This window comes from Charadrius vociferus, unplaced genomic scaffold, assembly GCF_000708025.1.
Source record: "Charadrius vociferus isolate BGI_N301 unplaced genomic scaffold, ASM70802v2 scaffold333, whole genome shotgun sequence".
Lineage (NCBI taxonomy): Eukaryota > Metazoa > Chordata > Aves > Charadriiformes > Charadriidae > Charadrius > Charadrius vociferus.
In genome coordinates, this window is record NW_009647682.1 from 158150 (window position 1) to 171815 (window position 13666).

General features: G+C 42.1%; 1 protein-coding gene across 1 annotated transcript in view; it reads left to right on the forward strand.

Moving 5' to 3' along the window:
* The window catches only part of CEPT1 (choline/ethanolamine phosphotransferase 1), a 32064-nt gene extending 19138 nt beyond the window's left edge, over positions 1-12926 (forward strand). The window contains exons 5-9 of the mRNA XM_009881308.1: positions 3971-4055; positions 8808-8938; positions 9827-9986; positions 11196-11321; positions 12095-12926. Coding sequence (XP_009879610.1) covers positions 3971-4055; positions 8808-8938; positions 9827-9986; positions 11196-11321; positions 12095-12214 — 622 coding nt within the window. The 3' untranslated portion in view covers positions 12215-12926. The remainder of the gene's footprint in view (positions 1-3970; positions 4056-8807; positions 8939-9826; positions 9987-11195; positions 11322-12094) is intronic.
* The last annotated feature ends 740 nt before the right edge of the window (positions 12927-13666 follow it).

Here is a 13666-nt window from a genome sequence, read left to right on the forward strand (position 1 = left end):
AATGTTCTCACCCTGCTTTGCAAGTAACTTCCCCAGCCACCACAGCAAGCTATGGATGTTTTTCCTCAAAAGGGCAGTGTGGGGAGTACAGAAAGGCTTTGCTTGGTCTACACCCGAACTCGGCGAGGAGCTTTCCCTGCAGCCCTGCTCTTGGCATTTGATTAGGTACCTTCCCACTCCTACCAGAGTTTAAAACCAATAAGGTGACTGAGGCAATTTATGCATCTTTTTATTACTAGCACATTGTATCTTGGAGCAATTCATAAATACAAGTTAATCATTAAAGTGTAGGAATGAACGTCCTCGAGATTGCCTGACGTGTTACTGTTTTCCAGGTAGTGCTGTGCGTTACCTTTGCTCAGTATCTTTCTCGCCAAAACCATTGTTGCTTTATTTTCCAATTACATTCTTTCACCTTTTTTTTTTTAGTATTACATTTTAAGGGCTGTTTAGGACTTTTATGAACACTGGTAGCAGTCCACTTGTGTCGCATTTGGCAACCTTAACTCGTACCTATTTATTCCTCCTTTTCCTCCCCTGTTGTCTAATTCTGTAGCTGCACAGTCGCTTTGACTCCGCACAGTTTTCTTCATCTGCCAACAGAGGCAGTGCAGCGATTCGGCTGCCCTCTCCTTCAGCCTGGCATCGTTCCGGAGGTCGCACAACGTGGATGAGGAAAGCTGATGATACGCTAGACATTGGGCCAGGAACCTTTCTTTTTCTTCTCTTTCGGTTGGGTCATTTCAGCTAAGCTAATTTTGGGATCCAGTTGATGGCAGGTGACTGTAGTGCCAGCACAAGGGAGAAGGTGGGATGAGCGGGTGGGTTTTGGGGGGAGAAAGTGGTTGGTCTTTCGGGAAGCCGGGATGACCGCTCCCTTTAGGAGCCGCATGGGTTTAGTCCTGTTTATGCGGTAGTTGCACAGTCATTTTAAAGTCAAGTTCAATGCTTAGAGCATCAGTGTGTCTCTTTTCCCTTTCACCCAACTTCTTTTTCCAAACGTTGTTCCCTTTTGTGGTCTAGCTTCCAGGAGCTGCCTGTCTGGGTTCCCGTATCTTCAGATTGCTGAGTAGTGGCCATTTGACATCCTGCAAAAAAAAAAAAAAAAAAAAAAATTGCTGGATAATTCCAGCATCAGGCATGTACTCTACTGGTGTCAAGCGTATCTTTAAGTCATCTGACAGTAGTTTTGATGAGCCTAGGATGTTTCCAGTCATCTTTCATCCTTGATATCACTTAGCTTTAGCATCACTAATGCTTTATTTAGGTGACTGTTTAGGTGTTTAGTTTCTCTTCATTTGCTCTTATGACTGTCTTCTGTGTCAAGGAGCCCTTTGGTGTTAAAAAAATCTTCTCTTTATGTAGAATTGAAGTGAAGACTCATATTTGTCTGCAATATGAGATTCTTATAAGTCAGAGAGGATTTTTTAACCCAATATACTTGCAGTTCACTGGTGAACCTTTTCCAGCTGCCTGATGCCATTCTTATTTGAGTTGGGAAGGGCAGAACTGCCGGCGATGGAGCAAAGGTTGGGCCATGGCAGTGAAGAGAGGATCATGCTGAATCCCTAACCTGAATCGAGGCACTGCTCCCATGGATGTGATTGGGATCCCACTTCTGTGTAAGAGTTTCTGTCAGAATACCTCGTCTTTTCTGATCTGAAAATTTTTTTGAAGTATATCACCTTACTTTCTGTTGCATTAAGATTACTGCTGCTGAAAGAAACCTGTTTTATAGTCCAAGGAAAGCTATAAACTAGAGTTGCCTACATTAGTTATTTAGTAGGTAATAGTTGTTGTAGTCATTAGTTATTACCTACATTAGTCACTGTTTCTGTGAGCTTTCTCAGTGGCTTTATATTCTTTTCGGTCGTTGACAGAAGTAGTGAAATAGGCTAAAACGCATTCCTGTTTAGTGTGTGTGCGCTCACGGAGCTGCTTCAGCCCTTCCCCAGTTGGACACACTGAGAACACATTTCCATGCTGACCCCAAAAGCTAGGAGGAAGCAATTTGCATTTAGTCAGATGTTTTCTATATCTCTTTTCTTGCATGACTGAGTATTTTTACGTTTTCTTGCAAGGCAGCTCAATGGCTTAATTTGTTTGTATGAGGACTGAAATGATGGGTTTTTAGAACATTCTTTCCTCTTTGGAAATTTAATTTTTTTTCCCCAAGCCAGTTCTGATTGCCTTGCAGGGTTGTTATTGAACAAATCGGAATACAGGAGGAGCCCTGGAGTGATTTCCTCTGTGTTTCATATGCTGTCACCATGCTTGATGCAGTGAAAAGAAGATTTACAAAGCAGAGATATCTAAAGGAAATGGTCTTTTTATTGGAATCTTCGCTAGATTCCCTCTGACGACTTTGGCTAAACTTTCCCATTAAATACTAAGAGTCTGGCTGGTTCCTGGGTATTGCTGCTCTCCCGTCTTCTTTATCCTTTACGTTTCCCTCTACTGCTTATTTACTGTAGGGCTTTGGGAGGGAGCAGTGGTGGTTTGCAGCAGCGATAGTCAGGGGTTGGGTGCCTCATGTCCTGTTTGCCCACCGTTGGCGGTGCCGCCGCGTGCTGATTCTGCTGTTGGTTCCGTAGGTGCGTGTCCCGCTCGTAGGGAGTTGTTCAGAAAGTCTCTTGGCCAATGGAAAGGGGAAGTTGCGCAGCGGGAGATGGATGCAGTGGTTTTACAGCTCGCGTTTAGAGAATCCATAGTAAGAGAAGAGGTGGCATTGAATGCCATGTGCCATCGCCCTTCTGCTGTCTTATGCTTTGGGGGATGTACTACATGGGAATGTGATGCAGCCTCATAATTATCCCTCCTGCATATTGATCTGCTGCTGAAACACAACTATATTTTGGCCAGACTGGAGATTCTCAAATGAGAGGATCCACTCCAGAACTGGTACTCAGGCTGTAGAGAAAACTGGCGGTAGCACAATGATCTGATACTGAACTCAATTATATGGTCTTGTAGCTCAGTTAAGGCACACAGGCAAAACCCCACTCCTGAACCATTATTCCCTGATACTGATGCAGTTGGGTATATCAACGGTTTTGGTTTTTTTTGTAACAGCAAAACATGTATTTGCAAGAAGGGATTTTTGTGTCTTTTAGGTAGAACTGTGTTATTAGAGATATGGAATATGCCATAAATATTTCAAACAGACTCGAAGGCATATTTTTTGATACAGTACTCCAGTATGAGATAGTATTACACGGCTTCATCTGATACACCAGCGAGTCCATGCTCTTGGTATTTCACTTGCATTTTTCTTGCCTGGAATTGATTCGTAGAGCTGTTTTTCCCTCTTGCTAGCTCCAAGACTTCTGCATGCTCTTTAAAACAAGGTCTTTCCCATAAACCTTTCCTTCTTGCCCTTCTACAACACATACCAGCTGTGCTGGAACCAGATGTGGTTTCTCTTCTTGCTGCGTGCTGGAGACTGAATTGTGTAATCTTTAGCAATGCAGCTGACTCTACCCTTTACATTTGCACAAACTCTTCAGGGATTTGTGTTTCTTTTTAAAGTGTGATGCTATTCAGAGAGAATATTCATGTTAAAAAATAGGGTAGGGAATATAATAGGGATTAAAAATATCTTTCCTGAATTTTATCGTGTGAAATAGATTCTTTTTTTTGGTGGACAAGGTTAAAACTGAATATTTATTTCTGCGACCGGCAGTGGTCAGTTAAAAGCAGAGTTCCAACTGTTCCTTTTGACAAAATGGATTTTTATTGCACTGTGAAATAAAACAAAAAGTATAGCACAGCATGGCTCTTGGTTTTAACAACAGAACTAAAATATATTTTTGCTTTCTAAATTATTTATAAATATCGCCTGTTTTGTTTTCCTTGATATTTTGGACTTTTTATACTGTGCATGATAGAGGAGAGCTGCTGAGCTTGCAAATAACTGACTTGAAATTGCTTTGAGTAATTTTGCTTTTTTTGGCTTTTTGTACCTAATCAGAATTGATGTGACTGAAGTACAAATCTTCATAATAATCATGCATTTACTGGCAGTGATTGGAGGACCACCTTTTTGGCAATCTCTGGTAATTTTGTTCACGTTCTTATTTTATCCTTTTAATAACCTCGTAGACACCTGGAGGAACTACCTGCATATAATAGCACAGTGTAATTTGTGAGGGGAAGGTCTCACTTTTCCTCAGAAATGGAAATATATATTCTTGAGTATAGGGCACGTGGCAATAACTCTGCATTCTGGTTTTACCAGATTTATTAAACCATGGTATTGTTTTGTATCTTGTGTTTGCAGGTAGAAAGCTCTCAAACGTTGCACAAACTTAAATGTACCTTCAGCGAAGTCCAGCTTCCTTTGAGAGAGCTGGCCAAAACTTGAAGGAATTCCATGCAACGAGCTAGATCAGCAATGGGAGAGTACTAAATTGGATTGAGGATTTGGGGGAAACTTCTGGAGAGCAGTTGGTGACCCTCAGTAGATAATTTGGCCTGACTGTGGCTGACAACTCTTAGCTCTATAGGGGGAAAAAAAGTTGTCACTTATTTTTTTTAAATGAAGATCATCCTAATTAAGTAAGCTGACTGCCACGGGCTGGCTACGTATAGATCCTGCAGATGGTGTATAGACTCACCAGGCCGTGTCAGCTGGCAGTTTATAGGCTGCCATAAGTTAACTTTATATTTGCAGTACTGAAGCCACGTTGGGCTATCAAAATGGCTTGTCCAGAGGAATGAATATACCTGCATACATTAAAAAAAAATAATATATATATCTGGAAATACCATATAAAGCACTGGTTTCCTGGAAGATTTTCTTTCCTGAGTATTGATCTTGTTTGTTTACTCAATAAAGGTGAATAAAGAAATCTGGATTTGCGATAAAACCAAGAGGTGGTCAAAAATTAATGAAATGTCCCCCCAACTTGATGAATTTCTAATCGGCTTCATATAACTAGAGAAATGAACTCTCTAACATTGTAGAGAATATCTAGAAAATGGAGCTAACCTTGGCTACCCCAATCTTGCTACGTGTGCTTTCAGGCTTACAAAAATCCAACCCCTCCCCAATTAATGATATAAACTGCAAAGTAAATACCATCGAAAGAGAATGAGTGGGGATAGAACTAATTCTAAAAAAGAAATGAGGCTACAAGTCAGCTTATTGGTGCCAAACTTTTCCAGAGAGATTAATGTGGCTGGCGTCCCCGTGCAGCTATTATTCTGCATTACAAATAGGGATTTCCCAATTCATGGTCTCAGTTTCCTTTTTCTCCTTTTTGAAAAAGGGGGGGTGGGGGGGAAATGCTGCCACAGTAACCTCTGGCACAATTCAGTGCAAGGTCATGTTTATGTGAGCTTAGAAGTTGTTCTCTTGCGGTATTAAATAACTTAACCCTTTTAAATAACCTATGAAACAACCCTTTTCAGCAAAATCTTGACATCTGTTAGAAGTGCTGTGCTGCAGCAGCATTTGGCTAAGGCAGCTCCCAAAAGATTAAACTATTTTGAAGTTTGGTGTTGGACTGATGGAGGCGTTTCTCCAGACAACAAACTTCATCAGGTTTCCCGTGACAATTAGGAATTTTCCTTTTTCATTCAACTTGGGATATTTTGTATTTGTTTAGAGATAAATGTTATTTACTACTTGCAGAGCAAAATATATTGCACAACCCCTCCTTACTATCCCCCATCCTTTAATGTTTTGTATGACAGCATAAATGGTGGTTTGGTGCTTTTGGTTTGTTTCTATTTGCGGGGGGAAAATAATGGAATAAAATGTGGTTGTATACTCAAACATTCCACTTTCTTATGCTAACATGCGAAAAGCAAAACAATCTGAATGGGTTAAATGCAGAACTGTGTATTTTGTCAATTGTTGCTTTCATTAGCTTTCTTTTTTTGCTGTGAAACGGTGTGTACCTGTACTGGCTTCCTTCTTTCTGTCAGCGTAGATTTTCTTTAAAGCGCGTTAAAATGCTGTTCTGCAAGGCTCCTGGAGCTCGGTAATTTCTGGTGGCTGGTGAGTACGACTGCAGCTGCGATCCTCGTTTGGAAAATGTGAGTAAAGTGAGCAAGCTTAGGTACAACTTGTTTGATGCATCGATTATACAGAGGGTTGGGGTTTTTTTCCAGTTTGAGGTGAGGAAAGTGCTGCAATTGTTTGAGTTTTATTCCACAACATAACCTTTAAAAGCATAAATGCTTCATGAATATAAAGCAAGCTTGGTTTTGGCCCGCTATGAGTTGTTGTTCCTCTTGCAGATGTGACTGAAGCGTGCGTACGTACGGCTGGGATCCAGCCTGGCGAGAAGCGCTCTCAGAGTACTGGGACTTGCCCAGCTGGTCGTGGTGTCTGTGGCTAGGAGCCAGCCAGGAGGAGTTTCTGGAGGGGAAGCTGTCCCTCTATCTGCTTACGGATGTGTAGTCTCTTATACACTCTTCACTGCTGCTTCCCTGACCCTTAGCTGTGCTCTTTTCCTAACTGTTTCCCAATTATTACTTTTTTTTTTAATTTCATGCTGCACGGAACTGATGGCATCCAGTCTGGAGGCCTGACATTAATTTTCTGGCAAATGATTCTGGCCTTGCTTTAATCCAGAGCTCGTTAATCCATTCTCTGCCTGCTGCCACTTGTTTTTATTAACGTTATTTTTTCCCCCAAGAAAACTTGGAATGCTCCCTTTACCGGGATGTACCTGTATTCAGAAGCTTTTGGTGTGGTGTAGCCTTTCTCTTGTAATCAACTTCAAAGGGTTTAGCAGAGAACATAATTTACCCGCAAAAGCTTTGGCTTGTGATCCTTCTCTGTGTTATTGCCATAGTTTGTGAAGTTCTACATGCATCTGACTTCTGGTGAAATGCGGACAATTACCAGCGAGGTCAGAATAATCGCATGGACCGTACGGATACATGGAATACCAGACGGGGAAGGATTGTGCCTTGCCTTGTGGTGTCCTCTTATTTAAATAAGTCAGGGACCGCAGTGCTGTTGTGTAGGGAGATTTATGAGTACAACTTTTTTTTTTTTTCCCCTCCCCTCTATTTGCTTGTCTTCGCTGCTTCCAACTTTTAGCCTTGCTGCTTCCATTTTGTACGCAAAGCAGTTTAGCAAGTGCTGCCTTCTTACGCCTCTCCTTTGACTTTCCTCTGCCAAATTTCTATATGTAGCTTTGTTTCCCATTAATTATTTCTGCAAGATAAGTGCAGTCTAATGCCTACCACCGATGCCGCTCTCAGTGGAAGCAAAAAGGAGAGTGTTGCTAAAGCGCAACTGGCCAAACTGGGTGTTGTGACAGTCTGGTCTCATCCCTCTGCCTTTCCGTCAGTCTCAGATGTGTTAGTGGTAGTTGGGAGTTCATGGGGCGTTTTTGGCAGCTAACTCCCCTTGTCTTCGGGAAACGTCAAGCTTAATGTCTTTTGACTCCTGTATGAAGGAGTTTTCCTGTAGAAGAGCAAATTAACAGTATTTAAAGAATGGGGTGAAGTATTAAGTAATACGTTTAAGTATCGTTCCCGAAGCAGAGGGCAGCACAGGTACCTCCTTTTTATAAGGCTGAGGGAGAGATCTTGACAAGTCCTGTATGAAGACACAAGTCTTGTATGAGGACACAAGTTCCCGTCACATTAATGAATGTTACGGGGACTTGTTAGCACTCCAGTCTGTGGCAACATATGCCTTTTGTTTCCTTGTCATTATTCTTTCTTTACTATCTTTCAGAAAATGTTTTTTTGACTTTACAGTGCAGTCTGAGCAAGGGAGAAATGAGTTGGAGTGTCACGAAACTGTGCCGGCTAGCCCAAAGCCTGCAGGGCAGCGATCTGGAGAGGCGATCTGGGGGCCTGAGAGTGCCTGAGAGCAAAGCGTGAAGAGTTAAAGCTGGCTCTGCTTCCTAATTGTGCCTTGAAAAGACCGAGAGATTAAGTTATTGAACGCAATAGAAAACTAACGATCTTTACCTGCTGAAAGCTACACTGAGAGTGTAATTGAAGAAAAATAGAAGCAACTTGACCTCGTTTGGGTTTCTGTAGGTAGCTGGACTCCTTGCTGTTGGGGAGCTGAGTGTGTTTATTCAGTCAAGTGCTGTGACTGCTGTTCCTGCATTCAGAGCCCGTGAAGGTTTTTAGTAGTTTTATAGATAAGGTTTTGGGTAGTTCTCTCTGAACACTTGCTTCCACAACATATTTCCTGTGGCTTATTTTGAGCTCTCTTCTTCACTTCTAGTTTCTCCTGTTCTGCTTGAAACACGACTCTTACAAAACAAAGAAACCACTGCCTTTCTTTCAAAGCTGCCTGTGCTCATTTTTCACTTCTTTAGCAACCTCATCTCTTGCTCTCCTAGGCTTGATGACTCTAAGATGACTTGTCTGATCTCTGTTTGCTTCCCTTGCCTTGCCCTTAAGGTTGTATCCAGTTTCTTAAGGGGCTTTGTTTGATCATCTCCAGTGGCTCTTTGCTTTACCCAGTTTGATTTTGGGCTGCAGCTGTGAGTTTTACAACCAGCTTCAGAAAAGATGACTGCATTTCTCTTCCACATGATAACTGGGTGATTTAGCTCGCAGGTTCTTGGTTTCTGCCCACTTCTCTGCTTTTGATGGATCGTTTCAGGCAACTGAAGAGAAGTCTGACTTTATGGGAAGCTTGATGGAAGGCTTATTGGAAAAATACATATTTCTCTGTGCCTTGTAGAAATTTAAATCTCTATAGCAAAGAAAGAAAAGCACGTGTGGTGTTGGAAAGTGGAGTGTTTGAGTGCACCAGAAGTATTAAGCCCAATTTTAGTTCGTTTGTGCATATTTTAACTTCTTGTCTCTCTTCCATTAAGATCCCAATACTGAATATTCAGGTGAAAATATTCCCGGCTCTCTGTACTGTCGCAGGAACCATATTCTCCTGTACAAACTACTTTGGTGTAATCTTCACAGGTGGAGTTGGCAAAAATGGATCCACTATAGCAGTAAGTACTTTGTTCTGCTGGTTACTCTTCAGCACTCCCTGGCTTTTCAGCCATACCTTTAGTTTTTATTTCACATAGTACCTCCTACGCGTGACACATTTTCCTTTCAGTTCCTTGCTGGCTCGGGAAAAAGGAGTTAATATTGCGTGCGTAAGAATAGTAGCTTTAGAAGTCAAGAGTTAAAATTTTTGAGTGATTAAAAGTGCTCATGGTACTTTACTTGCTTTTGAATTAATCATATAAAACGGGTTGTCAGGTTATATCAATATTCACCACCCCAAAGAGTTCATAGGAAAGTCCAGGGCAAAAACTCTTTCGGAAGGAAGTTCATCAAGAAGACTGGTTATGGTTTTGATCCTTCGAAGAGACCCGTACTATCCCTATTACCGGTGAAAAAGTACAGGTGGGAGTATCTGCACGAGGACCTTCTGTCTCAGTGAAAGTGATGACTGATTCTGGAGCCCTGAGAGTTTTCCAAAAAGCAATTCTCTACTGGCTTGAGAATGATTTGCTACCTAGAAGGCTGTTTTAGTTGCTTTCTAGCTGGCACAGAAAAAGTGATACAAGTATTGTCTGCTGTGACTTGTGAACAGCGTCAGTCGCTGCATCTGTGACGAGCATCAGAACTGTGCAGTTCTTGCTGCCTAAAAACTATTTTCTTGCCCAGCACAAGAAAGGTTCAACCACATTCTCAGCTGATGCTCACCCCAGTTTCACCACACTCTGTTCCTGTTAGTACCAGTGCTCAGAAAGACGTGTTTTTCAATGTGATTTTTTTTTTTAGTTAGAAACCACCCATTGCATCCCACGTGAGTGTTAGGCTTATTGAAGTTTCTTTGCAACGTGCACGTTTTGTTAACCTAACGCTTTAACTTTATCTCGCTTTTCGGAACGAGCGTCCTTTCACCTTTTCTTCATATTGGGTCAGTGATCGCGTTAGCTGCAATGATCTACAAGAAATCTGCTGTGCAGCTCTTTGAAAGGCATCCCTGCTTATATATCCTTACTTTTGGTTTTGTATCTGCTAAGATAACAAATAAACTAGTGGTAAGTGTGCCGGAACCTTCGAGTTTCTTGTTATTGCAGTAAAACTTCTTGTAGCTTTTAAAATTCTCTGGTTATTCCATTGACTATCTTGCATCTGTTTGTGTACTGAAGTGATACTCGTGCTTTACTTACTTTAGGTAGCTTGGAGGTGCAGGGGAGGCTTTCTTCTGTTTGAAAGAGGAGTGGTAAACCTCAAGCTAGTGCACGGTTACGCAGTCAGTGCCGCTACAGCTTACAGTTGCCCAAGTTCTGTTTCTTCCCCCTTCCCAGCTGTTTATTCACACTTCTGCAGTGTATTTGTGCACGTGTGTGATGAGCTGGGCTGAAACCGCCCCCCAGGTACAGAGGGGAGGAGAGTTCGGGAGAAGGAGAGGAGAAGGTGACAGAGCTGCTGAGGTTTGGAACAGTTGCTCAGGGTTTAAGTTAAAGAATTGGAGAAAAATAGTGGTTAAAATTAACAGGTTTGTACCAGGGAACAGATGGCAATGCTGTCGGGAGAGGACCCCCTGTTGAACAGGGGAACGGGGGATTAAAGAAGTGCTGCCCCACGCCGTCTCAGTTCTGCAGGCGTATGTTGCGTCGCCACATGGACTGGATCAGTGTGGGACATAACTCGCAAGGGAAGAAAGGCTGATTCCTTACCAAGACCAGCTCCTACACAGTAAAAATGAGAATGCGGTGTGGGACAGCCTCTATGCGCCTGGGGCAGGGTGGGAAGGTCACACCTGGACACAAAAAGACTTGATCATGAAATTGTAAGCGGAGAGAGGTGGTGATCCTTACGGGATGGGATCCAATAGGTGCAGTGAGAGGAACACCAAGTGTCTCTGATTTTTGCAGATGGAGCAGCTGGGAGTCTCTGTTTCCAGGCTCAACTAAACTTTAAAATTTACACGTCTGCTTCCGTTTTACTCTTTTGTTTCTGGTAGAGGAAAAGGTTTGTGGGATGGAAACCTTGTTAGGTGTTTTTCCTTTAGCTACATTCTTTGCAGAGAAGTACTTTTTATTAGAACAAACCTTGGGTCTCGTATAGCTGTAGACTTCATGGCTGAAACAGTAATGCTGCTGCCATTTACTTATCTACTTGATACATCTTACAGTCCTGTAGCTTGAACTGTAACTTCTTTGGCTTTGCGTGTTCTGAAATCACTGTACCTTGGCTGGTGTATGTTTATTTCTTAAACTTCCTTTTTATTTTTTTCTAAATAGGTTGCACACATGACCAAAAGCGAAATGCACCTGCACGACACAGCATTCATAGGCCCAGCTCTGTTGTTTCTGGACCAGTATTTTAACAGCTTTATTGATGAGTACATTGTACTCTGGATTGCCCTGGTAAGTACGGGCTCACTCTGCTTGTCGGTAATCATCGCAAGCGTTTGCATGCTCTTCCACAAATACTGTTTGCGTCATCGGTTGAGCCTAGCTGACTCACCTAGGGGGTGATGGGACTGGGAACCTACTTTATTTTTGATTTTTTAAATGGAGTTTATGCAAACAGAGGTAAACACGGTTCGCTTGGTGCATAGTTTAAACAGTTTTAAAACTATGTAGCAAATGTTCAAAGCTGAGGATGGAGTATTTTGAAGATTTGTGTTGAAGTCTTGTTAGCAAGGGAATATGTTATGCGCAGTGCAGGTGTAGTATGGCTGTGCCTTAAGCTCTTGAAAGCCTGTACGTCTGTCGTTACTAGCAGCACCCATTAGGATAAAATACCTTACGTTAAGCTCATATGTGCTCATCAAGCACTCTAGTGTTATCTACCAAAACGCAGTGTTAACCTTTTAATAAAATTGGTATTTTATGTGTGGTTATCGCCATTCAGAGTTAATGGGGCATTTCACAGTATCTGTGTAGCTACTGCAACTGCTTTCCCCTCTGTGACTCTCGAATTAAGAGTCTGTGTTCTTACAAAGCTGGAAGAAAGTCCAGCATGTCTAGAAACTGCCTTTCTTCACTGGGTGATTATTCCTACAGAGTTTGAGCTGTAATTCTTGAAAAGACTCCAGTGCTCTTATTCTGGAGGATACAGGTGGTGTTACAGTCTTGTGTTAGACTCTGTGAAAACACGGTTCTAAATGTGTGTAATTTTTTTTTTCCCTTGGCAGATCTTTTCTCTCTTTGATTTGCTTCGATACTGTGTCAGTGTGTGCAATCAGATTGCTGCCCATCTGCACATCCACGTGTTCCGAATCAAGTCCTCCTCCACGCATTCTAATCACCATTAGTAAACGGGGAGTCACCGTAAGGAGAAATAAGAAAGAGTTGGTTTTCTACCTGAACGGATGTGAAGATATGTAGGAGACTAAGGCAAAAAGCAGATAAGAACAAAGTAATTTATAATAATCAATGTTGTATAACTTTTATTCTTTGTTATCAGTAACACTCCTTAACTAGTCTCCTGCCTGAGAGAGTGAATTCCAAGTACACCCTAGTCAACTCTACATGTAGTCAACTCTGTTGGTTCAAAGCCCGGGAAAGCATGCAGGGAGTAATGCTCTGTCTTTGTAATTACCTTGATTACAAAATAATCTATATATGGTGAATGGATCCCCAACAACTGAAGTTTCTAATGTAGTATAATTACAGCTGCAATACGACTTGCTTTTAATTTTAATATTTCATCATCTCTTAGTGAAATACTTGTTTAGTGTCCACTTGAAATTTATTTACTAAAGACCTGAGCTGGTAAAAACAGAGATATCGCACTAGCTTGTGTAGCTGAAGCAGCTGTCAAGGTTTGAGTCCAGACTGATGTGGTTCTTTTGCTTATGCATTGCTGTTAAAGCGGTTTCTTGCTAAAGACTAATGCGTTGAACAGGGTTCTGCAAGCGGAAGGGACGAGCGGCATGCAAAGTAGTGTGGTATCTTTGTCAATTAATTTTATTTTTTTAAATAAACATTATCTAAAAAGACAACTTATTTCTCAGTTTTCTTCAGTGGAAAGACTATAAAAAGAAAATTTTACTGTTTACTTTTTTATGTATGAAACTTTAAGCAAAATTTCCTTTCTGCTCTTAATAAATAAGAATTCTGAGAGCAACGGTTGTCTTCAGATGTGTGTGTTGCTCTGTCCTACTCGGACTCATGAAGTACTGTCTGCTATTTAGAAAGCAGTTTTCTAATGATTTTAAGGGTGTAGTGGTGGTGTTCAGCATCTCCGAGAGATTTCTCCGCTACATAGCGCGGGTTTTTGTGTGGGTGTTTTGTTCTCAGTTTAATACTGGTTTAAATGTGGTGAACTGCACCGGGGAGGCTGAGTTAGACTGAACGGAGGGCTTAATCGCACAGTAGTGACGTGCTGCAGTGTGTGCCACCAGTCCGGCATTGAGGGGAACTTCAGGCCCTGGACAAAGCAGCGAGGCTCGCTGTGCTGAGCGAGGGCAGTGTCTCCAGAGCAGGATCTGCCGTGGCTGTCGGGGGGCTGCGTGGGAGACAGCGGGTGGGGGGTGGAAGGAACCTGGTGGCTGAAGTCCTATCCCTCTGACCATGAAGTGTCTCATTCAAGATGGCAGGAAAATGCCTCTGTACTGAGCCACAGCAGTACCTGAAGACAGCTGCGTGTGTCTCTTTGAAGGAAGTAAGCGCAGCTTACCTTAAAAAAACCCAACCCAACAACAATAAATCAAAACCCCACTTCGCCAGGGGAAGTGGTGAGATGTATTTCCTGTGATACCCGA